Genomic DNA, 26,066 nt, shown 5'->3' on the forward strand with positions numbered 1-26,066 from the left:
GCTCGTCCCTGGGTCGCGTGCACTGGTGCGACAGGTGCGGCAGCGCGCACTTGACGCAGCGCACCGGTCGGTGACATCCCTGTGAGGAATGCCTAAATCCCTGGCACCGATAACATTGCGGTGGCCCGGGTTTACCTCGCCAAGGTTCGACACGAACCTTGGTGTTGATGTCCGCAATGCTGGTGAGGTCGAGAAAACCTGGGTTTTCTCGCTCCGTCCCGTTGAGTTGGACGAAGAAGATGGTGCCTCCTCGTCCTCTACCTGTGGAGATAAGTCGGGCGTGTGATACTGAATACCCCTCTCTGGCACAGGCGTCCTTCACGTCCTGCACCGACATAGATGACGGCAGGCCGCGGATAGCGGCCTTCATCGGCAGGGTCGACTTCTCCGGGTGCTTGACGAACTGGATCCGGGGGTCGAGTGCCTGCTCCTTGTCGAGGTAGGCGAATACCACACGGTATTCCTCTGCGGTCCTGGGGTAGAACCGTATCCCGGTCGGTTCGACGTTCTCGGTTTTGGCCTCAAAACCGAGACGCTCGTTGATGGCCGTCAGGTGGCGGGCCGAGTCTGGGAGGACCTCGACCAGAATCTGGGGCGGTTTGGCCCTTTTGGCCGGCGGCTGCGGCTGCTGCTTCTTCTTCTTGCTGGCTGCGGTATCTGTGGGCAGTGAAGAAGCTTTAGGTGGGGCTTTTGCTGTGGCCGCGTACGTGTCGGTGCTTGCTACCGGGGCAGGTAGCAACACCTTGCGTGGCGGGGCCTGGTGCGAGCCGCCGGCGGCGGGTGTGGATGGCACGGCTGTGTCCATCGGCTGCTGCTGCTGCGAGTCCTGTGGGCAGACGACGGGTTGATTAAGACCGCGTGACATAGGAGTGATGCGGTTACATTCCCGCTTCTCCTCCTGTGCCGGCGGGCTGTCCTCTTCCCGCCGTCTCTTCTGTTGGCGCGCCCCAGAGTGCGCCAACAGGGTTGAGAGTAGGGCCGCCTCGAGCGGCCCGAGGACGCAACTGTCTAGCGACCCCCGAGCTACTCTGTCGAGTTTCCCGAAAATCGCCATCCAGGCGCCCTCGGTTATCTCGAGGCCGGCCTGCGGCCGGCAAGGCGACTGGCGGCGGCGTTGCGGTGAGTTGGCCGGCGTGACAAGTCGAGACCTGTCAGCCGGTTGTGGCGTGACAGGTCGAGACTTGTCGGCCGGCTGGGGCGGCAGCGGGCTCTCGGCACGTGGTGAATGCCTAACACGTGGTGATAAATCAAGCGGCGATAAATCGCCACGTGATAAATCACCACGTGCTTGGTCCCCGTAGTCGGCTGACCGCTCCGGCTCTCCGGTCACGGGTGACTCAGAGTTTCGCTGGTCCTCAGCGTCTGAGCCCTCGTTGGAATCCTCCACGGAGCTTACAACGTCAAGGAACTCTTCCGAGCCGCGACTTGACATTGTTGACCCCGTGAAACTTCCAAACGCGGGCAGACGCTTTGGGCCATCGTTGTCTGGTTCGCCCGTGAATCCGGCGAGCAGGAGCAGGTCAACGTCCGGGAGCTCCACCACATGCACCGGAGCCGGTGCTGCCGCTGTGTCCTCCTCCTGAACGGCCTCTGTCGTCTTGGTAGGCGTCCTGTTGATGACCATGGCGATGGCGTGTGTGTGCGGCGTCGGCGTCGGTTGACCTGGAAAACGACAGATGTGAGTACAAGCTGGTATGGCTAGCGCCGGATGTGTCCGGGCTTTCGCCCCGTTTGCGGCTTGGGTTGTCACCGTAAGGTATCCGCCAAACAAACGGCCACTGCTAACGCTTGGGCTTGGGTTGTCACCGTTAGGTATCCGCCAGCAAACGATCACTGCGAAAGTGGTCTTTTCGACACTGGGGCACACTAACAACAATACTTAGCCTGCACAAACACTGGCGTTAACACACGTCAACTAGTGAGTTGGTTAGGGTGCGTAAGTCTCGAGAGCTAGCTCAAGCGCGTGCGGTCCCGTCAACGTCACAGTTGCGACTCTCTTTTTTCTCAAATGTCTTTTTTCGCCATGCGCGCCCTAAGCTATATAGTCTCACGGAGCGCGCTGATAGTGGGGATATAACGAGCCGACATAACACGAGACCGATCGACCAATCAACGCCCCGAGTGCAAGAGCGCGAATTAGAGAGAGATAGAGATAAAATAAAAGCAATAAATAAATTAAATTAACAAAATATTCTATAAGTAAGTTCTATATCTATAGGCATATACATATGTATGTATGTATGTATGTGTATAGATAACTAAATATTGTTTGAAATGTAAGACTTCATCATCATATCATATTATGTGTAAATTCATGATTCATGAAAACCTAATCTAATATATCCGTCTATCAGTGAGATCATCATCATCATATTGATGACTTTTGTGCCTTGAGATTCGACTTTTTCCGATGCCGATCCGAACACCTATTGTTGTATGTTTATAACTTAGATTTTTGTTGATCAATCAATCAATCGATCGATCGACTCTTGTATGTGCTCATTGCAATGAAACAGAGGCGATATGAACCTTTGAATACATTTGTTAGCCCTGAAAAGGGCTTTTTGATGTGCGTATAACGCGCACAGGCGTATGACGTGAGTCGAGAAGAGGCGACACGTCGTCGTCGTATAATATTTATAGCAACGACAATCGACATCTCCTCTACCATCACGACTACTACCGCGACCGATGTAAGGACGACGACGACAATATGGCGCAGTCTTCTTACTTCTTCGAGGCAGCCTTCTTAGCGGCGGGCTTCGCTTTGGGAGCGGCCGCAGCCTTCTTCGGCTTGGGAGCTTTAGGCTTCTTGGTCGGCGGCTTCGCGGTCTTCTTGGCCTTAGGCGCGGCGGCGCTCTTGCCCTTGGCGGGGGTGGAAGGTTTCTTCGCTGCGGGCTTCTTTTTGGCGGCGGCGGCCTTCTTGTCCTTCGTGGCGGCCTTAGGCTTGGCCGGGGATGCGGCGGCCTTCTTAGCCTTAGCGGGCTTTGCTGCGGCGGGCTTCTTAGCGGCGGCTGATGATTTAGCGCTAGATTTCTTGGCCGCGGCGGGCTTCTTGCCGGCGGATGATGTCTTCGACTCCAGTTTGAACGAACCGGACGCGCCCTTGCCTTTGGTCTGTATGAGTGCGCCGGATTCGACTGCGCTCTTCAAATATTTTCTGATGAAAGGTGCCAGTTTCTCGGCGTCGACCTTGTACTGGGCGGCGATGTATTTCTTGATAGCCTGCAGGGACGAACCGCTCCTCTCCTTCAGCTCCTTGATGGCGCTGTTAACCATCTCGGACGTCTTAGGGTGGGTGGGCTTCGCCTTAGGCTTCTTAGCGCCTGCGGAGGCGGACGCCTTAGGCTTCTTCGCGGGCGTCGCCGGGGCGGGAGCGTCGGCTGCAACTGCGGTATCGGCCATATTTAAAAAAAAAAGTAAAATAGGATGTGTAGTTACAAATTAGTAAATCGCACGAACGATCTGCGCAAAGAGAGAGAACAGCGGACGCGTGTAAGCGGAGCGCTGCGCTGGCGAGTACTAAACACTCCTATTGGGGGCGCCACCTATTATATATATACTCCGGCTTAACCGTAACGCAGACCCTCATGTCGCGGGACGTTTTCTCGTAATAACACTTCCAACTTTTCACTTACTCGTTTATGATTAAACTAAATTTATAGTGAATTATATTATAATGATTATAATAAAATTGCACATGTATATTCTTTATGAATTGATATATCTATTTTAATAGAAGTTTTAAGTTTTGGAACGGCGTTAAACGAATGAGGTAACTTTACTTTTGGTATTATAGGTTGCGGACACCTCGGGTCTGTTTAAAAAGTGATTTTTCTTAATTAAAATCACATTTAACACTATTATGTGTCTTCCGGTTAAAAGCGAAGATACCATAGATATATGTGACACAATAACAATAGTAGAAAATTATAGTTATAATGTTATTTTGACTTGTTGTATTCACTGTCGTAAAACAGCCGTACCGCGCGACTTGGATTGCCTACTACGTTCAGCGGTTTGCTCTCTGTTGGTACACCGATGTAAAACGGGATAGGTATTTTATATTACGTTTATATAATTATGTTCTATTATAAATTACGATATCACCATTATCATGAATATTATTATAATTCTCACATGGTTAAACTCAACTCTCTTCTACCGAGGATCATACAAAGCGCGACACTCGACTCGGAGCGAGCGTGCGGGCATGGTAGGTAGAATCTCGTTTAGGTCAGGTATTTTATTTAGTTTTGGTCCGGCGTAAGTATTTATAATACATTAACGTATGATATTATTATCTGAATACGCCTAATATTAAATAAAACAGTAGTGTGTGTTGTTGAACTTAAGAATCTGTTTAGGTTGATATATTTATTTATATGTACTTACTTAATTATATTCATCATAGGAACACGAGAGAAGTCTTAGGCATACTGCTGAGTTACTATCATGTATGTTACCCATTTATTTATATATATAATTAAGTTAATATTAATATTTTTTCTAGTCCAGTCTCTCTATATTTACCTACCTTTCATGGGGGAGTGGGTGAGGTGATGGTGGATGTCCCTGTCTGTTTTATGCACTATTTGCGAATCCTTTACCTAATTGGGCAGTTCATCCTGGTAATTCGTCGTTATCAGTAGAGTAGGTCACAGCCTCACAGGTGTCAGGTGAGAGTGATGTAAAAGGTGGTGTGTCTGTGTGTGCGGGTTGCATGTGATTGTTTTAAAAGTATATATGGTGTTATTATTAGTAAAACTAACTAAGAATTGAGCGAGTTAAGTGTGAGAAATACATTGGATGGATTTGAAAAACGTGAGTACTTAATACATACATAATGATATAAAATATGTACTTTAATACCTACTTATTTAGGTTTGGGTTAGGGCGATGCTAGTCGATATGCTATGCGAGATGCTAGGCGAAGATGATGATGATGATGAATGATGATGATGATGATGATGATGGATGATTCTTGAAGAGAGGGAGAAAGAAATATGCTGTACTGGGAGGTGGTTAATCTATATATGTACTTATGCCTATTTTATACGAGTACATAGGTAGGTAGGTACATACCTATATTCTACAAGCTGTATTCGGCAAGGTCTACTTACTAATAATTAAGTTAAGTTAAATTTGCTTGGTGTACATTAATAATTGTGACGTAGGTACACAATGATGTGCGAGATCGGAATCTAAAGATTTAAAGATATATCTAGCTTGCTCTAGTATCAATATTATTATTAGCACACAAGAGGTTAAATAACAACTTTAAAGCCCTTTGCTTGTAAAACAAACAAAAATAACTAAGTACATACCTATATAAATTAAGTACATATTATAATTGTTGTTTTAGAGAGAGAGAGCTGGGCTGGCGTCAAACCACCGAAGCGGCGAACGAGATGGCTGCTTGCTGTTACAAGTTAGAAAATTGGACTTGCGGTGCGGGGTAAGTAAGATATCATTATATATAAATGTACTGACAGTGATATAGATAGATAGATAGATAGATAGATAGATAGATATATATATATATATTTTGGAGATATAGATCGATTGATTGTTTGTCCGTCTGTGTCGCTACTGAAACTTTGTATTGTAATCGCGTAGGTATCATAGAATTATTTGCGGCCCTGAAAAGGGCCTTTTTGTATTTGCGTACTACGGTAATACATGCGTTAGTACATATTACACGATGTCGCGCGCGGCGGGCAGGCAGCGCAAGCAGAGCGCTTAACCACCGAAACCGTAGAGGGTGCGGCCCTGACGCTTCAGAGCGTAGACGACGTCCATGGCGGTGACGGTCTTCCTCTTGGCGTGCTCGGTGTAGGTGACCGCGTCACGGATCACGTTCTCGAGGAACACCTTGAGAACACCGCGGGTCTCCTCGTAGATCAGACCGGAGATACGCTTGACGCCACCTCTGCGGGCGAGACGACGGATGGCGGGCTTGGTGATACCCTGGATGTTATCACGGAGCACCTTCCTGTGACGCTTGGCTCCTCCTTTCCCCAGACCTTTACCTCCCTTACCGCGACCGGTCATTGCGACTTTTAGTTGAGATTAGACTTCTCAGATTAGAATACACGGAACACGACACACGACTTGCGGCGCGCGTCGACACGAGTGGAATAACAGGCGAGCCACGACCTGGTGCGATATTTATACGCTTTACCCTATTGCGGGGCGACGGGGGACGGGGTTAGAGATATCGGAGCATTAATATTTTTTGATTTACTTTTCATTCATTCATTCATTCATTCATTCATTCATTCATGAAATATACATACTTAATATAATATTGATAAATAATTTCATATGATATGGTTATTTACATTCATTTTGGGGATTTAAATAAATATCTACTTCATATTACTATTACAATAACTGCGACCGGCTCACGGAAGAGTGTAACTCTCTCTATTTCATTCTCCTCTAATATTTTTGTAAGCATTCAGTTAGTGGTAATAATTTTGTCGATATATAAAATTTGAATTTTCTATCTTGGTAAATCTATATTATTATGTCTTCACATACTTAGCGCGTAATATCATATCACGAATTTAATTCACTTTCCTTCCTTCCTTCCTTCCTTCCTTCCTTCTTTCCATTTTACTACACTACAAATTCTTATACTGGAAACAGGTTCGTAAATAAATAATATTATTATTTGTCTCGTGTTTCGCGGTTAATTGTATATGTATATGTACATAATATATATATATAGAGAGAGGTATACTACATCACCAGTATAGTATACTAATAGTGATCGATCGATTTATCTTCGTTTATCAGTGTTAGTTCAAAGAAACATTTGTTAATTTTCGAATCATGTGTGGCCCTGAAAAGGGCCTTTTGATATATATGACGGAAGCGTCACGTTCGCATGTCCAGGCGCAAAACGCGTGGTACAAAATATATAATAGATATAATGTAACCGCCGTATATGCGTTCGCGCAGACTGCATTCGGTGACGTAGCTCCGTGCCGGTTTAGGCACGTTCACCGCGGATCCTGCGAGCCAGCTGGATGTCCTTGGGCATGATGGTCACACGCTTGGCGTGGATGGCGCACAGGTTGGTGTCCTCGAAGAGACCTACTAGGTAAGCCTCGCTGGCCTCCTGGAGAGCCATAACGGCAGAGCTCTGGAAGCGCAGGTCGGTCTTGAAGTCCTGAGCGATCTCACGCACCAGACGCTGGAAGGGCAGCTTGCGGATCAGAAGCTCGGTGCTCTTCTGGTAGCGACGGATCTCACGGAGGGCGACGGTGCCGGGCCTGTAACGATGGGGCTTCTTGACGCCCCCGGTGGCTGGCGCGCTCTTGCGGGCCGCCTTGGTGGCGAGCTGTTTACGGGGCGCTTTACCACCGGTGGATTTACGAGCGGTCTGCTTGGTACGGGCCATTTCGAAAAATTACTACGATACGCGTGTACGTTACGTTAACGAGTCACGAGAGGGAATAAACGAAAAATTTTTTTTTTTTTGAACTGTTCGCTACAGCATTCTTGCGAATTTAGCTGGAGGTCCTGGCTACGATTGGGAGGGCTCCTATTTTTGGGCCTCCCGAACCGATGATAAACTATGGTTTTAGGATCGCGGCACTCAGCAGCGCGTGGGCGTTGTGAGGTAGTGTGTATCAATAATTACCTATCTGTCTTTTTAGCAAATGTGGAGTGTAGTGTATTGTCAGCTACTCGGTGCGGATGCACCGAGTAGCGACGTGTCGTGGTGGAGTGTATCTGTGATTCGCGGTGGTCGACCTCGTCGGCGGTGACGAGGTCGAGTGTGGACGTCTAACGTTGTGTCATTTGTCATGTCCTGTCTCTGTCTGGTCCAAATGTCGATCGTTTGCGTTATGTAGTCTGTCGTGTCATTTAGTACGTCCTTTGGGCGGCGAACCGCGCTGCCCTTTGGTTTCCGTCTTGTCATTCTTGATGGTCCGTCAGTTGGTGCGAGGGTAGGGGTAGGTGCGAGGGCGTCCTCAGTCTCGCTGTCGTTTTGTAGGGGGCGCCGGGGGGGGGGGAGCGGGTCGTATATCTTTAGGTGGGTCTGGTTTTGGGTAGGTTTGGTAGTTGATGGCTTGTTGGACAAGGGGGTTTGGGTGGTGAGGGGCGTTGTCAAAATAGTGGCGGGAGGCTTTTCGAAGAAATTCGTATACTGTGGGGATCTGAGATTGGAAATGGTTATCAGTGTTGCGTGAGTACCAGGGCGCTTTTAAGAATCGTCTTAGGAGTTTATTCTGCATCGTTTGTAGTGGCTGGAGTCTTAATTCCCCTAGGAATGTGAAAGTGGGGCAGGCATATGAGAAAATAGGTCTTATAACAGTTTTGTAAAGGTGAAGTTTGTTTTTAATGGATAATTTACTGTTTTTACTGATCATGGGACCCAGTCTGCCAGTGACAAACTGGGCCTTGGCTTTTACATTATTTATGTGTGGTCTGAATGTGAGTCTTTGGTCTAGCGTGACCCCGAGGTATTTTACCTTGGTGTCGTATGGGATGGGTGTGTCGTGTAATGTGAAATTTGGCATGTCGGGTGTAGTGGCGGTTGGGTGGAAAAGAATGGCTGCACTCTTCTCCGGATTTACCTCGATCCTCCAGAGCTTACACCACTCCCCGAGGGAAGCGATGGCGATCTGGAGTTTCTTGTAGATCGCGGAGAGGGTGGTGTGAGTATAGAAAATGGCTGTGTCGTCGGCAAATAAAGCTAGCTGTACTGGGGGTGTGTTGGGGATGTCGTTAGTGAAGAGGGAGTAGAGGATTGGGGATAGTGCTGATCCCTGGGGAACCCCTGCTCGGATGGGGTGCGGGGTGGATAGCGATTTTTCTATGCGGTAGCGGAATTGGCGGTTCGACAGAAAGTCTCCCACGAGATGTAGGAGACGGTCTGGCATGCCTAGTTGGTGTAGTTTATACACCAGACCAGAATGCCAGACCCTGTCGAAGGCCTTCGCCACGTCTAGAAATATCGCCCCGGTCTTTAGGCCCCCCAACCGAGAAAAGCCGTCCAGGATGTGCTCGACAATCCTGTGGACCTGGTGTACGCAGGAGTGTCTGGATCGGAACCCAAACTGCTCCTGTATGAGGATATCCTCCTCATGACACCAGGTCTGGATTCGAGCCAGGACGACTTTCTCGAAGAGCTTCCCCAGGGTGCTCAGCAGGCTGATTGGTCTGTAGGAGGATGGTTCGGTCCTAGGTTTCCCCGGTTTGGGGATACCTATGACCGTTGCTGTTTTCCATGGCCCCGGGAAGTGGCTATTAGTGAGAGCAGAATTGAAGATGTCACATATCACATCGATGTGAGACACAGGAAGCATTTTAATAAGTCTGTTTGGGATGCCATCGGGGCCTGGTGCTTTCCTGGGTCTCAGTTGTCTGATGTGACATGTGAGATCCTCAAGGGTGACTGGGCGGATGGGGGGGTCTTTTGGGGGGGAGGACAGGAGGTTTGTTATTTTGGTTTCGACGTGAGAGATGTGGCTGTGATCTACTAGTTTTGTGTTTGGGGAGCATTGATTTTCTAAACTTTTGGCCAGGCACTCAGCTTTCTCCTCGTCCTCAAATGCGGGTGTGGGATGGTCAGGTCTATTGAGCGGGGGGATGGTGGTGACTAAATCTGCCTTAAAATATTTCGCCAGCCTCCAGTAGGCCTGGTGGCTGGGCGAAACATTTCCGAGGAGCTCGTCGAACTCACTCGCCCGAAAAGCGGCGATGCCCTCCTTGACTTGCCTTTGAAGGCCCCTCAGGAGCCGCCGGTTCTCGGGCGAGGGAAATCGGGAGTAGGCTCGTAGGGCAGTGTTTTTTCTATCCAGCAGTCTCCTCAAGCTGTCAGGGAGGGGCCGGCGACGAGAGTCGTCGTCCGGCACCTCTGCTGAGGCATCTCTGATGACAGAGGAGAGGTGACTGCTGTATAGATTTATAGCGTCTTCTGTTTGAGCCTTGGTCATTGAGGGGGATGTGGGAATGTGGGTGAGGGGCTTCTGAAGCCCTAAGTCCACCTTCCTCCAGTCAGTTTTGATTCTGGTGCTTAGGGGGTTGCTGGGGTCTGGGCCTAGTTTCAGGATGACAGGTCTGTGGTCCGAGTCCAGCTCATGGTGTACTGTTATGGAGTGGAGGGAGAGGGAGATGTTTTTTAGCAAAGTGATGTCCAGGATATCCGGTCTATGGGCGACTATGTTGGGGAAGTGGGTGGGTTCAAGTGGTGAGATGAGGTCGAAGGGAATTTTGTCATTTAGCATGTGGTGATAAACGAAAAATTGCCCCGCGAGCGTCTTTTATATGTGCTCGTCGTCGGAAAGGGACGGAGTTAGTGTCCGTGTGAGCGAGATAGGTCTATAAAATTCACATACACGTCCGTCCCCCATGCCATGCCCCTCTTCCTTTCTCACAAACACGATTTCTGATTACAATAACATTGTTGAAATATTAATACTTTTTATTATATACTTACTTACATTTTATATATATATTTATTTTTAACAAATATGTGACCGATTTAAGTTAGCTAACTCAACCTAACCTAACCTAGGAGTTAGCTTATTAAATTCGGCAGAGTTAAGTTAGGTCTGGTTCAAAATAACAATATTTGACAGAGTTAGGTTAGCTAACCTAACCTAACTCCGCGGAATCTAACTTAATCTGACCTAACTCGATCGAACCTAACTTAACCTGACCTAACTCGATCGAACCTAACTTAACCTGACCTAACTCGATCGAACCTAACTTATTATAATATTTTTTTTTTTTAATTACATAACTCAAACGTAACCTAACTTCGCGAAACCTAACCTAACCTAACTTATTTAGTAATTGTAACTTGATTAGCAATTTTAATATAACAAAACTTCCGTGAGAGACACGGACATATTAAATATATATTAAGAACGGTTCACTCGCGTATTTTAAGTCGAAAAAAAAAAAAAAAAAAAAAAACGCTCGGAATGTGAAACACCGCCGTACCGAGGAGTATCATCAGGTGCTTGCACTTGCTTTTGGAGGATACATGAGTAATATATTTAATTGTAACTTGAACCTAACCTATATTATTATTACATACGTGTTGATTGGTAATGTGTAAACAAATTATATTTAATTGATTTTTATCGACCGATTGACACCGTATGCACGGTTAGAAACTTCCTATATTATTTTCTGAACGTATTTGTGGCCCTGAAAAGGGCCTTTTTGGTTGATGTACAAACCACACTCTCAAAGCGTGTCGTGTGTCGTCGCAATACGAACTACCTAAACCCATTACACTAAAAGTGTATTGAGAAGACAGACCGCATACGTACGAGGAACGACGTACGCTTACTTGGAGCTGGTGTACTTGGTGACGGCCTTGGTGCCTTCACTGACGGCGTGCTTGGCGAGCTCACCGGGCAGCAAGAGCCTCACGGAGGTCTGCACCTCCCTTCTGGTGATGGTGGACCTCTTGTTGTAGTGAGCGAGGCGGGAGGCCTCGGCGGCGATGCGCTCGAAGATATCGTTCACGAACGAGTTCATGATCGACATAGCCTTGCTGGAGATACCGGTGTCGGGGTGGACCTGCTTGAGCACCTTGTAGATGTAGATGGCGTAGCTCTCCTTGCGCTTATGCTTCTTCTTTTTCTTAGAGTCCGACTTGGAGATGTTCTTCTGGGCCTTGCCGGATTTCTTGGCGGCCTTACCGCTAGTCTTGGGTGGCATTGTGATATACTTAGTTAGTTAGATGCTTACAGTACGAGAGTCGAACTGGAAATGTAAAAATTTTTTTAGGATCGCTATTTTTGTTAGCGCAGCGAACGGGAAATAGGGGATTAAAGATCGAGCGTCGCGCTCGCGGTATCTCGACCAATAGCGTTCGTGTATCATTAGTATCGTCGTCGATCGGCATGGTGGGGAGTGCGAGCGCGTGTTGATATTACTTTACTTACAACTTTAATTAGTCATATTATTAATAAATAAATATCACCCGCCTGATGTGCGATGTATGATAAATAATAATAATAATGAGTTAACTAACCAACCAAAATATATTTGAAATCGTAGCTTATTTGATAACTATTGTTGTTGTTGTTGTTGTTGTTGTTGTTGTTGTTGTTGTTGTTGTTACAAGTGACACATTGCTGTAGCTGAGCAAGTAGGTGTAATATCTGTCTGCTGAGCCATCCATCACAGCATAATTGAAAGTCTAGAGAGTCGGAGGACACATAGAGACAATAAACGTAATAAATAATAAAAAGGGGATGAGTGTGTATACATTCCGCCAAATATTTCTCTACGAATATCGAATATAAGTATCTATCTAATCTCATTATAATTCATTCATAATTTATAGATCTATCGAAAAAATGAATGACATCATATACGTATGCGTTATGCCATGAAACTTATAAAGTTTACACAGAATCATATTGTGGCCCTGAAAAGGGCCTTTTGTAACGGTCACTCGGGCGGGCGGGAATATAACAGAGGCCGCGTGCGTTACAAGGTGTACGCACGAGACAAATGTACACATCCACACCAATCGCCGGGTGCTACCGCTAGAGATGGATGTAGCCAGAAGAGAAGTGTGGACACTTAAGCCTTCTTCTCGGTCTTCTTGGGCAGGAGCACGGCCTGAATGTTAGGCAGCACACCACCCTGGGCGATGGTCACACCGGAGAGGAGCTTGTTCAACTCTTCGTCGTTGCGGATCGCCAGCTGGAGATGCCTAGGGATGATTCTGGTCTTCTTGTTGTCGCGAGCGGCGTTGCCTGCCAACTCGAGAACTTCAGCGGCCAGGTATTCCATGACGGCGGCCAGGTACACCGGGGCACCGGCACCGACGCGCTCGGCGTAGTTGCCCTTGCGTAGAAGCCTGTGGATACGGCCGACGGGGAACTGGAGTCCGGCACGGTTAGAACGGGACTTTGCCTTTCCCTTAACCTTGCCACCTTTACCGCGTCCAGACATGTTTAAAGAGATTAAAGTTTAGTTTACACACAACGAACGAACCAACGAGAGCACGTATTGCACGTGAGTGAGTCGGGACAAGAATATTTTTTTTCGCCTGCTGCTGTGAAATCCTTCGGCACCCTTTTGAAGGGGTGCGAGTGGCCTCTTCCGCCTTCCGGCTGCGGAGGCTGTCTCGGGTCGCGCCCCACCTTGTGGGGCGGTCGGTCGCTCGTCATTTTGGGGACGGCTGTGTATCCGTGGGGGCCAGCTTTCTCGCCACCGGCCGTTTATCCAACCCCGCGACCCCTAGCCTGGTGATACCGTTTGAGCGGGGCCAGGCATCGGGGACGCAGAGAAGGCGACCGGCAGCTTAGGCTGGCGTGTGCATCGTGCCTATGTAGGCGACATCCGGTGTGGTGTGTGCGTGTCTTCTTCTTCGTCGTCTTCTTGTGTGGTGTGTAGGAGGGCTCGGGGGAGATGCCGAGCCCCGTGTTGGTCCGGCGGGCGCGTGTAGTGGGGCGCAATCCCGCGCAGGTGATCGTGGTCGGTGTTGTCCGCGCGGTCGAACATGCCCCGCGCGAGGCGCTCGATGATGAAGTCTTCCAGGTTGCTGCTCCACTTCAGGTGCTCGGCGATGGCTGCGTTGCTGACGTACTGCGTTGCCCCGACGATGGTCCGTAGCGAGAGGGTCTCCTGACGCCTCAAGTTGGTCCTGGTGGTCCTGCAACAGAAAGAATACCAGGCTGGTGAAGCGTAAGTTAGTCGCGATCGGACGTAAGCTTTGTACAGACCGAGTTTGGTCCGTACAGGGAGCTTACTGCGGAAGACCGGGCGGAGGTTCATACGAGCGGTTTTCGCTCGTATGACCGTCTCCGAGGCGTGCTTCTTCATGTTGAGCCTCCTGTCTATGGTCACCCCCAGGTATTTCACTGTGGGTGACCATGACAGCGGCTGTCCTAGAAGAGAGGGAGGTGGGGGCAGGACCCTGGCTGCCCCTGTGATAAGCGCTTGCGTCTTGCCCACGTTGACTGATAGTCTCCATTTGGAGAGCCAGTCAGGGAGGGCGTCAAGCGTCGGCTGGATCTTGGAGACTGCGTGCGGCATCTGGAATGAGGAAGCAAAGTAAGCGGCGTCATCTGCGAATAAGGCTAGTTGCGCTTGTCCTACGACTGGAATGTCGTCGGTGTAGCGCACGTAGCATGCGGGCGATAGGCAGCTCCCCTGAGGGACGCCTGCCTGTATCGGGCGTTCCTGTGACAGTGCGCCTTCCACTTGAACGTGGAAGCGTCGGTCTGTCAGGAATGAAGCGATGACTCTCACGATGCGGCGGGGGGCTGTGGACAGAGAAAGTTTATATATTAGACCTTCGTGCCAAACTCGATCGAACGCTTTCTCCATGTCTAGGAGGACAGCGACTGTGTACTCCTTTTTGTTGAGCGCCATGCCCATGTGGTGTAGCACGCGGGTGAGCTGCAACGTGGTGGAGTGTTGAGACCTGAAACCAAATTGCTCCGGCCTGGGTGTCAGGTGTGGCGGGAGGTGCCGGAGCAGCAACCTCTCGAACACCTTTGATAGGTTGCATAGCAACGTGATGGGCCGGTAGTTTTCCGGCTTTCTTCTGTCCTTCCCGGGCTTGGGAAGGACTATGACCCGTCCGGACTTCCAGATGGTGGGGAAGTGCCCCGACCGCAAGATCCCGTTGAACAGGCGCGCCACTGCCGCTAAGGTGTTTAGCGGCAGTTGGCGGAGCGCCATGTTTGGGATCTCGTCGGGGCCCGGCGCCTTCTTCGGCTTGCAGTGACGTCTGATTGTCGCCTGGACCTGTGAGGGAGAAAAATAGAGTGGATCATCGTGGGTCTCTACGGGCACGCTGAGGTAGTCTCGAACGTGCCGCACGATGTCCGCTGTGTGTTGCGGGTCAGTGTCAGGGAATGGCCTGAATTGCTGCTCAAGGCTGCGAGCGAGTATTTCCGCTCTGTCCTTGGCCGCGTACTTCAGTTCCCCGTCGGTGTCGTCCACTAGGGGCCGTATCGGCTCGGGTGTCGCGCTGAGTTGTCGGCATAACCTGTGGATGGAAGGAACGTGATCAGTTAGACTCTCGATGTGCGATTCCCAGCTTGCAGCTCTGTGCTCGCTGAGTTTTACCCTTAACAGTCGCTCGAGACTATTGAGCTCAGTCTTGACCGACTGAGCTCTAGTCCTTTGCCACTGTTTCCTGTACCAGCGCTTTTTCTCCAAAAGCGCTTGAAGCGGCCTTGGGAGCGGCTTGCGCCGGTCCGAAGGCGGGATGATGTGGGTGGCGTCGTCGAGGGCCGCCTTGATGTCCCCGGTGATTGTGGCTGCTGCTGCATCGACCTCTTCTGCGGTCGATATGGGACCTGTACGGGGAGATTTTACCATGGCTTCTGTGAAAGCCGTCCAGTCGTAGCGGCGTCCTGGTCCCCTGTTGACTCTCGTTGTCGCCTCGTCTGCGATGGTCAGGAGCACCGGCCTGTGGTCGGAGGTGAGGTCGTAAAATACCTGGTGTCTCATGACTGAGTCGACTCCGCGAGAAATCGCAAAGTCGATTGTGGTGCCGCGACAGAGCGGGTCGGCGTCGTGGTAGTGTGTGGGCTCGTATGGCCCGTCCACTACCAGATCGAGGTCCTCCACGATCTGGTAGATGGTGTTTCCCGGCTGGGAGTGCGCGGACGAGTTCCAAGCGGGGTGCTCGGCGTTGAAGTCCCCGGCCAGGATGGTCGGCACGGGGGAGTCCAGCAGCAGCCGCCTGAGGTCGTCGCGCATCTCTGCCGGCCGGCAGTTTCCGCAGGGCCTGTAGATAGCAAACAAACGCAGGTTATGCCTTTGTAGTTTGATATCTATCCCCAGTGCGGATAGCGATGTCGGCTGCTGCTCGATATCCACCGGTTGGTGGATGATTGTCATCTTGACGATGATTGCGAGGCCTCGGTATGGGCGTCCGTTTTCGGGGTTCGCCTGGTCGAGGCGGTACACGATGTATCCGCTGGCTTTGAGCGTCAGTGACGCTTTTAGCCATGTCTCGCAGATCAGCATGATGTCGATGTCCTGGCTGTGGAGAAAAGTACGGAGATCATTAATTTTACCAGTTAATGACTGCGCGTTCCAATACACAATTCTTAGCTCTTTCTCTTTTAGGCCGTAAGAGATAGTGCAGCTGGCGAATAACTTGCGTTATTGCTGAGAGGGCGAGCTAAGCCTGATTTTGGTCAGGCTTAGACAGAGACTTAATCGCTAGTACAAACTCGTCTAGCGTTGGTCTCAGAGACACAGTTACCGCAGTTTGCACTGCGGCAACTATGTCCCTGTGCAGCGCTACGGTGTCGAGCGCTGGGGGTGCTGCAGGCGGCGTCGCTCGGGGCTCCGCTTGCGACATCCTCTGCGGTTTGTGTTGTGGCTGCGTCCGTCCTCGGTGTCCTGTTGTCCGCTGCCTCGGCTGGTTGGCGGGTGCCATGAGGGAACCTGTTGAGTAATCCTCCACCAGGTTTGGTGTGTCCGAGGCCCTAGTGTCGGGGCCTCGCTGCGGGCGGCGGGTCGGCGGTCGGCGTGTGTAGGAGCGGGTGCCCCCCCTCCAGTTGCGCAGCTCCTGCAAGTAAATTGCACACTGCTTGTGGTTGCCTGGGTGGTCCATCAGGCAGTTTGCGCACGTTGCTGGCTCGTCCCTGGGTCGCGTGCACTGGTGCGACAGGTGCGGCAGCGCGCACTTGACGCAGCGCACCGGTCGGTGACATCCCTGTGAGGAATGCCTAAATCCCTGGCACCGATAACATTGCGGTGGCCCGGGTTTACCTCGCCAAGGTTCGACACGAACCTTGGTGTTGATGTCCGCAATGCTGGTGAGGTCGAGAAAACCTGGGTTTTCTCGCTCCGTCCCGTTGAGTTGGACGAAGAAGATGGTGCCTCCTCGTCCTCTACCTGTGGAGATAAGTCGGGCGTGTGATACTGAATACCCCTCTCTGGCACAGGCGTCCTTCACGTCCTGCACCGACATAGATGACGGCAGGCCGCGGATAGCGGCCTTCATCGGCAGGGTCGACTTCTCCGGGTGCTTGACGAACTGGATCCGGGGGTCGAGTGCCTGCTCCTTGTCGAGGTAGGCGAATACCACACGGTATTCCTCTGCGGTCCTGGGGTAGAACCGTATCCCGGTCGGTTCGACGTTCTCGGTTTTGGCCTCAAAACCGAGACGCTCGTTGATGGCCGTCAGGTGGCGGGCCGAGTCTGGGAGGACCTCGACCAGAATCTGGGGCGGTTTGGCCCTTTTGGCCGGCGGCTGCGGCTGCTGCTTCTTCTTCTTGCTGGCTGCGGTATCTGTGGGCAGTGAAGAAGCTTTAGGTGGGGCTTTTGCTGTGGCCGCGTACGTGTCGGTGCTTGCTACTGGTGCAGGTAGCAACACCTTGCGTGGCGGGGCCTGGTGCGAGCCGCCGGCGGCGGGAGTGGATGGCACGGCTGTGTCCATCGGCTGCTGCTGCTGCGAGTCCTGTGGGCAGACGACGGGTTGATTAAGACCGCGCGACATAGGAGTGATGCGGTTACATTCCCGCTTCTCCTCCTGTGCCGGCGGGCTGTCCTCTTCCCGCCGTCTCTTCTGTTGGCGCGCCCCAGAGTGCGCCAACAGGGTTGAGAGTAGGGCCGCCTCGAGAGGCCCGAGGACGCAACTGTCTAGCGACCCCCGAGCTACTCTGTCGAGTTTCTCGAAAATCGCCATCCAGGCGCCCTCGGTTATCTCGAGGCCGGCCTGCGGCCGGCAAGGCGACTGGCGGCGGCGTTGCGGTGAGTTGGCCGGCGTGACAAGTTGGGGCTTGTCAGCCGGCTGCGGCGTGACAGGTCGAGACTTGTCGGCCGGCTGGGGTGGCAGCGGGCTCTCGGCACGTGGTGAATGCCTAACACGTGGTGATAAATCAAGCGGCGATAAATCGCCACGTGATAAATCACCACGTGCTTGGTCCCCGTAGTCGGCTGACCGCTCCGGCTCTCCGGCCACGGGCGACCCAGAGTTTCGCTGGTCCTCAGCGTCTGAGCCCTCGTTAGAATCCTCCACGGAGCTTACAACGTCAAGGAACTCTTCCGAGCCGCGGCTTGACATTGTTGACCCCGTGAAACTTCCAAACGCGGGCAGACGCTTTGGACCATCGTTGTCTGGTTCGCCCGCGAATCCGGCGAGCAGGAGCAGGTCGACGTCCGGGAGCTCCACCACATGTACCGGAGCCGGTGCTGCCGCTGTGACCTCCTCCTGAACGGCCTCCGTCGTCTTGGTAGGCGTCCTGTTGATGACCATGGCGATGGCGTGTGCGGCGTCGGCGTCGGTTGACCTGGAAAACGACAGATGTGAGTACAAGCTGGTATGGCTAGCGCCGGATGTGTCCGGGCTTTCGCCCCGTTTGCGGCTTGGGTTGTCACCGTAAGGTATCCGCCAAACAAACGGCCACTGCTAACGCTTGGGCTTGGGTTGTCACCGTTAGGTATCCGCCAGCAAACGATCACTGCGAAAGTGGTCTTTTCGACACTGGGGCACACTAACAACAATACTTAGCCTGCACAAACACTGGCGTTAACACACGTCAACTAGTGAGTTGGTTAGGGTGCGTAAGTCTCGAGAGCTAGCTCAAGCGCGTGCGGTCCCGTCAACGTCACAGTTGCGACTCCCGTCTAATATCCTCTTTTTTCTTTTTTTCTTTTTTCGCCATGCGCGCCCTAAGCTATATAGTCTCACGGAGCGCGCTGATAGTGGGGATATAACGAGCCGACATAACACGAGACCGATCGACCAATCAACGCCCCGAGTGCAAGAGCGCGAATTAGAGAGAGATAGAGATAAAATAAAAACAATAAATAAATTAAATTAACAAAATATTCTATAAGTAAGTTCTATATCTATAGGCATATACATATGTATGTATGTATGTATGTGTATAGATAACTAAATATTGTTTGAAATGTAAGACTTCATCATCATATCATATTATGTGTAAATTCATGATTCATGAAAACCTAATCTAATATATCCGTCTATCAGTGAGATCATCATCATCATATTGATGACTTTTGTGCCTTGAGATTCGACTTTTTCCGATGCCGATCCGAACACCTATTGTTGTATGTTTATAACTTAGATTTTTGTTGATCAATCAATCAATCGATCGATCGACTCTTGTATGTGCTCATTGCAATGAAACAGAGGCGATATGAACCTTTGAATACATTTGTTAGCCCTGAAAAGGGCTTTTTGATGTGCGTATAACGCGCACAGGCGAATGACGTGAGTCGAGAAGAGGCGACACGTCGTCGTCGTATAATATTTATAGCAACGACAATCGACATCTCCTCTACCATCACGACTACTACCGCGACCGATGTAAGGACGACGACGACAATATGGCGCAGTCTTCTTACTTCTTCGAGGCAGCCTTCTTAGCGGCGGGCTTCGCTTTGGGAGCGGCCGCAGCCTTCTTCGGCTTGGGAGCTTTAGGCTTCTTGGTCGGCGGCTTCGCGGTCTTCTTGGCCTTAGGCGCGGCGGCGCTCTTGCCCTTGGCGGGGGTGGAAGGTTTCTTCGCTGCGGGCTTCTTTTTGGCGGCGGCGGCCTTCTTGTCCTTCGTGGCGGCCTTAGGCTTGGCCGGGGATGCGGCGGCCTTCTTAGCCTTAGCGGGCTTTGCTGCGGCGGGCTTCTTAGCGGCGGCTGATGATTTAGCGCTAGATTTCTTGGCCGCGGCGGGCTTCTTGCCGGCGGATGATGTCTTCGACTCCAGTTTGAACGAACCGGACGCGCCCTTGCCTTTGGTCTGTATGAGTGCGCCGGATTCGACTGCGCTCTTCAAATATTTTCTGATGAAAGGTGCCAGTTTCTCGGCGTCGACCTTGTACTGGGCGGCGATGTATTTCTTGATAGCCTGCAGGGACGAACCGCTCCTCTCCTTCAGCTCCTTGATGGCGCTGTTAACCATCTCGGACGTCTTAGGGTGGGTGGGCTTCGCCTTAGGCTTCTTAGCGCCTGCGGAGGCGGACGCCTTAGGCTTCTTCGCGGGCGTCGCCGGGGCGGGAGCGTCGGCTGCAACTGCGGTATCGGCCATATTTAAAAAAAAAAGTAAAATAGGATGTGTAGTTACAAATTAGTAAATCGCACGAACGATCTGCGCAAAGAGAGAGAACAGCGGACGCGTGTAAGCGGAGCGCTGCGCTGGCGAGTACTAAACACTCCTATTGCACAGGATCATCTCACACTCCCCCTTGGGGGGCGTGGGGAGGCCATGTCAGGGCGAGGCCCTTTTTGGCGGTTTCTATCGCGGGCTGTGGCGACAGCCCGGTCTGTTTTGCCGACGTTTAGGTTGTCGGGTTTTCTCTTTCTTCCTTCTTCTTCTTTCTTCTTCTGTTGGCCATCATGGCATGGTGGTCATGTTGGCCAATCCGCGGCATTGTGGTTCCTAGGGGTCTGGTGTTGGTGGCACGAGCTCGCGCGGTTGGGCTCGTGCACGGTGGGCTTCTGGAGGGCGGGCGTGGAGGGGGGCGATCCCCTGCAGCAGCGGGTGTTGCGATGAGTCGGCACGGTCGAACATCCTGCGCGCAAGTTGTCCGATGAATTCGTCCAGGCTCGGGTGCTTCATGTCCCTATAGAGCGTTGCGTTTCGCACTCCGCGTGGGGCTCTAACGATCGCTCTGAGGCTGAGCGTCTCCTGCGCTCTGAGTCTCCGCCTGTTTGACTCCGCCGTCCTGGCATACCAGGCAGGAGCCGCGTACGTCAGCCTCGATCGGATGTAAGTCTTGTAGATCCCCAGCTTCGTGCGAATGGGGAGGCTGCTGTGGAGCACTGGACGAAGTAGGGTGCGCGCAGTCTTCGCTCGCCTCGCTACCTCCTCGGTGTGCTGCTTCATAGTGAGGCCCCTGTCTATGGTGACCCCTAGGTACTTTGCTGTGTGCTGCCACTGGATCTCCTCGCCTAGGAGCTTCAGTGGCGGTGGATGATGTGCTGCTCCCGTGAGGAGCGCTTGGGTCTTGCCGACGTTCACTGAGAGCCGCCATTTGGTCAGCCACTCTGGTAGGGCGTCAAGCTGGCGCTGGATCTTGCGTGCGGCGTGGGTCGGTGAAATGGACGACGCGTAGTACGCCGCGTCGTCCGCGAACAGGCCCAGCTTGACGTCGCCGACCACCGGGATGTCATCAGTGAACCAGGCGTAGCAAGATGGTGAGAGGCAGCTTCCTTGTGGAACTCCCGCGAGGATCGGGCGTGCTGAGGATAGGGCGTCCTCAACTGCCACTTGGAAGCTTCTGTCCGTGAGGAAGGAGCTGATGACGCGTACTACTCGACGTGGGGCCGAAGACGTTGACAGCTTAGCTAGCAGGCCCTCATGCCAGACTCTGTCAAACGCCTTCTCCATATCCAGGAACACCGCGACGATATGCTCCTTCTGATTCATCCTCTCGCCCATGAAGGAGAGGACTCTTGTCAGCTGCAGAGTTGTGGAGTGTTCTGACCGAAATCCGAATTGCTCCGGCCTCGGCACGATGTGTGGCTGTAGTCTTCCTAGCAGGAGCCTCTCGAAGACTTTGGACAGGGTACTGAGCAGAGTGATCGGCCGGTAACTCTCCGGCCTTCCTCTGTCCTTCCCCGGTTTCGGCAGCATGATGACCCGGCCAAGTTTCCAGGTCTTCGGAAAGTGGCCCGAGCGCATGATCCCATTGAACAAGCGTGTCACCGCCACGATGGTGTGCTGCGGCAGGTGACGAAGCGCCATGTTCGGGATCGAATCGGCGCCCGGGGCCTTCTTCGGGTTGGTTCTTCTGGTTGCGCGTCTAACTTGGCCGGGTGAGAAGAAGACCGGGTCCTCCTCTGCATTCGGCGGTTGCTCTAAGTACCCTGCCAGTTGCTCCTCCACCTCCCTCGCGTGGTCCGCATTTGTAGCAGGGTTCGGTTGGAACGTTCGCTCCAGGACGTCCGCGAACAGTTCTGCCCTCTCTTCGGCCTTGTAGTGGAGCGCTCCCCTCTCGTCCACGAGTGGCCTTACTGCCTCTTTGGTTGTTCCCAGTTGCCTGCATAGACGGTGAATGGAGGGCATGTCTTCGTCTATGCTGGCAATGTGGGTCTCCCAGTCAGCTGCTGCATTGTTCCGCAGCTCAATCTTCACCTTCTCCACTAGGTTGTTGAGCTCGGTCTTCAGGGTGGGGCAGCGAGTTTGTTGCCATCTCCTTCTCAGCTGGCGTTTCCGCAGGATGAGTGCCTGGATCTCCGCGGGGAGGGGCTTGTACCTCTCGCCCTCGGGGATGGTGTGCGAGGAGGATTCTAGCGCCAGCTGTATGTTGTCGGTGATGGCTTTGGCTGCGGCTTCAACTTCCTCAGCGGTGGAGACTGGTCCGACTTGAGGGTTCTGCAATGCTTCTGTGAAGGCCCCCCAGTTGGTCTTCCGCCTCGACTTCCTCCTCGGGACGGAATATGGGGCCGCTTCTATAGTCATGAGTACTGGTCGGTGGTCCGACGGAAGGTCTGGCAGTACTTCCATGTTCATCGTGGCATTGCAGTCGTTGTGGACTGCGAAGTCAATGATGTCGCAGGTTCCTTGGCCATCTGAGTGTCGTGTAGGCTCCCCTGGTCCTGTGACATCGTAGTTTGCGTCCATTATCACGCTGTACAGCGTTCTGCCGGCAGCGTTTATTCTTGATGAGTTCCAGGCAGTGTGCTTTGCGTTCCAGTCCCCTGCCAGGATGGTCGGCCCTGAGGACTGGAACAGTGCACGGAGATCTGCTCTTAGGCGGCTGGTCGGGTGCTGTGGGGGTCTGTAGACGGTGTAGAGCCGGAGGTCTCCATCGGCCACCCTAATGTCGACTCCGAGCGCTGTGAAGGAGTCATAAGGCACGAAGTCGACAGGCTGGTGAATGATGGTTCTGCGGACCATCACGGCGACTCCGCGGAACGGGTATCCCTGCTGGTTTGTTTCGTTCCGCTGGTATACTACGTAGCCCCCCATCTTGAGGTCTCTCTTGGCGAACGTTTCGCTGACCAGCAATATGTCCACATTCTGCTCTCTGAGGAAGTGACGGAGCAGGGCTTCCTTGCTGGTCAGCGATTGCGCATTCCAGAAAACTACCCTCAGTTTACGGTTGAATGCTAGCTGAGGGTAATGCGATCCTGAGGGCCTTGGCGACCGCTTGTGGTCCCTGGGCTGCAGCAGCTTGGAGCAAGGCGGCTATCATAGCCGCCAGGTCTTGGCCATCAGCCGGTGGGGCTGGTGTTCCGGCTGGTGCCTCTTCTTTGGAAGGAGGAGGAGCTTCCGCCGTCTTCTTCTTCTTCTTCTTTTTGTTCGCCTTCTTCTTGTTGGGGGCCGTGGCTGGTGGTTGGTCCCGGCCGCCCCGCTGTGTAGGAGCGTTTGCCGCCGCCATTAGGGACGCTGGCGCTGACTCCTCCACTTGGGGCTTGGGGACGCTGGCCCTCGTCTCAGGCCCCGGCTTCTTGGGTGTTGGGCGGGATTTTGCCCCAGCTTTCCAGAGTCTGAATTCCCTCAGGAAAACAGGGCATCTTCTGTAGTTCGCGGGATGGGGGCCCGCGCAGTTGGCGCAAGTGCATAGCTGGTCACTCAACACTCCTATTGGGGGCGCCACCTATTATATATATACTCCGGCTTAACCGTAACGCAGACCCTCATGTCGCGGGACGTTTTCTCGTAATAACACTTCCAACTTTTCACTTACTCGTTTATGATTAAACTAAATTTATAGTGAATTATATTATAATGATTATAATAAAATTGCACATGTATATTCTTTATGAATTGATATATCTATTTTAATAGAAGTTTTAAGTTTTGGAACGGCGTTAAACGAATGAGGTAACTTTACTTTTGGTATTATAGGTTGCGGACACCTCGGGTCTGTTTAAAAAGTGATTTTTCTTAATTAAAATCACATTTAACACTATTATGTGTCTTCCGGTTAAAAGCGAAGATACCATAGATATATGTGACACAATAACAATAGTAGAAAATTATAGTTATAATGTTATTTTGACTTGTTGTATTCACTGTCGTAAAACAGCCGTACCGCGCGACTTGGATTGCCTACTACGTTCAGCGGTTTGCTCTCTGTTGGTACACCGATGTAAAACGGGATAGGTATTTTATATTACGTTTATATAATTATGTTCTATTATAAATTACGATATCACCATTATCATGAATATTATTATAATTCTCACATGGTTAAACTCAACTCTCTTCTACCGAGGATCATACAAAGCGCGACACTCGACTCGGAGCGAGCGTGCGGGCATGGTAGGTAGAATCTCGTTTAGGTCAGGTATTTTATTTAGTTTTGGTCCGGCGTAAGTATTTATAATACATTAACGTATGATATTATTATCTGAATACGCCTAATATTAAATAAAACAGTAGTGTGTGTTGTTGAACTTAAGAATCTGTTTAGGTTGATATATTTATTTATATGTACTTACTTAATTATATTCATCATAGGAACACGAGAGAAGTCTTAGGCATACTGCTGAGTTACTATCATGTATGTTACCCATTTATTTATATATATAATTAAGTTAATATTAATATTTTTTCTAGTCCAGTCTCTCTATATTTACCTACCTTTCATGGGGGAGTGGGTGAGGTGATGGTGGATGTCCCTGTCTGTTTTATGCACTATTTGCGAATCCTTTACCTAATTGGGCAGTTCATCCTGGTAATTCGTCGTTATCAGTAGAGTAGGTCACAGCCTCACAGGTGTCAGGTGAGAGTGATGTAAAAGGTGGTGTGTCTGTGTGTGCGGGTTGCATGTGATTGTTTTAAAAGTATATATGGTGTTATTATTAGTAAAACTAACTAAGAATTGAGCGAGTTAAGTGTGAGAAATACATTGGATGGATTTGAAAAACGTGAGTACTTAATACATACATAATGATATAAAATATGTACTTTAATACCTACTTATTTAGGTTTGGGTTAGGGCGATGCTAGTCGATATGCTATGCGAGATGCTAGGCGAAGATGATGATGATGATGAATGATGATGATGATGATGATGATGGATGATTCTTGAAGAGAGGGAGAAAGAAATATGCTGTACTGGGAGGTGGTTAATCTATATATGTACTTATGCCTATTTTATACGAGTACATAGGTAGGTAGGTACATACCTATATTCTACAAGCTGTATTCGGCAAGGTCTACTTACTAATAATTAAGTTAAGTTAAATTTGCTTGGTGTACATTAATAATTGTGACGTAGGTACACAATGATGTGCGAGATCGGAATCTAAAGATTTAAAGATATATCTAGCTTGCTCTAGTATCAATATTATTATTAGCACACAAGAGGTTAAATAACAACTTTAAAGCCCTTTGCTTGTAAAACAAACAAAAATAACTAAGTACATACCTATATAAATTAAGTACATATTATAATTGTTGTTTTAGAGAGAGAGAGCTGGGCTGGCGTCAAACCACCGAAGCGGCGAACGAGATGGCTGCTTGCTGTTACAAGTTAGAAAATTGGACTTGCGGTGCGGGGTAAGTAAGATATCATTATATATAAATGTACTGACAGTGATATAGATAGATAGATAGATAGATAGATATATATATATATATTTTGGAGATATAGATCGATTGATTGTTTGTCCGTCTGTGTCGCTACTGAAACTTTGTATTGTAATCGCGTAGGTATCATAGAATTATTTGCGGCCCTGAAAAGGGCCTTTTTGTATTTGCGTACTACGGTAATACATGCGTTAGTACATATTACACGATGTCGCGCGCGGCGGGCAGGCAGCGCAAGCAGAGCGCTTAACCACCGAAACCGTAGAGGGTGCGGCCCTGACGCTTCAGAGCGTAGACGACGTCCATGGCGGTGACGGTCTTCCTCTTGGCGTGCTCGGTGTAGGTGACCGCGTCACGGATCACGTTCTCGAGGAACACCTTGAGAACACCGCGGGTCTCCTCGTAGATCAGACCGGAGATACGCTTGACGCCACCTCTGCGGGCGAGACGACGGATGGCGGGCTTGGTGATACCCTGGATGTTATCACGGAGCACCTTCCTGTGACGCTTGGCTCCTCCTTTCCCCAGACCTTTACCTCCCTTACCGCGACCGGTCATTGCGACTTTTAGTTGAGATTAGACTTCTCAGATTAGAAT

The 26,066-nt window shown here is 50.8% G+C and overlaps 4 protein-coding genes and 1 pseudogene across 4 annotated transcripts; all 5 read right to left on the minus strand.

The window, feature by feature from the left end:
* Positions 1–2,482: 2,482 nt before the first annotated feature.
* LOC134803174 (histone H1C-like) lies at positions 2,483–3,405 on the minus strand. Its single transcript, XM_063775878.1, has one exon. It carries the CDS (start codon positions 3,403–3,405, stop codon positions 2,728–2,730), a length of 678 nt encoding a protein of 225 aa, XP_063631948.1. The 3' UTR covers positions 2,483–2,727.
* A 2,337-nt stretch (positions 3,406–5,742) lies between these two features.
* LOC134803229 (uncharacterized) lies at positions 5,743–26,066 on the minus strand (annotated as a pseudogene).
* LOC134803227 (histone H2B-like) lies at positions 11,320–11,858 on the minus strand. Its single transcript, XM_063775919.1, has one exon. The coding sequence runs from the start codon at positions 11,695–11,697 to the stop codon at positions 11,320–11,322; it is 378 nt and encodes a 125-aa protein (XP_063631989.1). The 5' UTR covers positions 11,698–11,858.
* LOC134803228 (histone H2A) lies at positions 12,571–12,971 on the minus strand. Its single transcript, XM_063775920.1, has one exon. The coding sequence runs from the start codon at positions 12,943–12,945 to the stop codon at positions 12,571–12,573; it is 375 nt and encodes a 124-aa protein (XP_063631990.1). The 5' UTR covers positions 12,946–12,971.
* Positions 19,273–20,012, minus strand: LOC134803225 (histone H1C-like). The gene has a single exon (XM_063775915.1). The coding sequence runs from the start codon at positions 20,010–20,012 to the stop codon at positions 19,335–19,337; it is 678 nt and encodes a 225-aa protein (XP_063631985.1). The 3' UTR covers positions 19,273–19,334.

Source organism: Cydia splendana, chromosome 26, assembly GCF_910591565.1.
Source record: "Cydia splendana chromosome 26, ilCydSple1.2, whole genome shotgun sequence".
In the NCBI taxonomy this organism is placed as follows: Eukaryota; Metazoa; Arthropoda; class Insecta; order Lepidoptera; family Tortricidae; genus Cydia; species Cydia splendana.

What these genes read in the sequence shown, in the direction of transcription:
- LOC134803228 (XM_063775920.1), bottom strand. Translation starts at nt 12,945, where the DNA reads ATGTCTGGACGCGGTAAAGGTGGCAAGGTTAAGGGAAAGGCAAAGTCC.
- LOC134803225 (XM_063775915.1), bottom strand. Translation starts at nt 20,012, where the DNA reads ATGGCCGATACCGCAGTTGCAGCCGACGCTCCCGCCCCGGCGACGCCC.
- LOC134803174 (XM_063775878.1), bottom strand. Translation starts at nt 3,405, where the DNA reads ATGGCCGATACCGCAGTTGCAGCCGACGCTCCCGCCCCGGCGACGCCC.
- LOC134803227 (XM_063775919.1), bottom strand. Translation starts at nt 11,697, where the DNA reads ATGCCACCCAAGACTAGCGGTAAGGCCGCCAAGAAATCCGGCAAGGCC.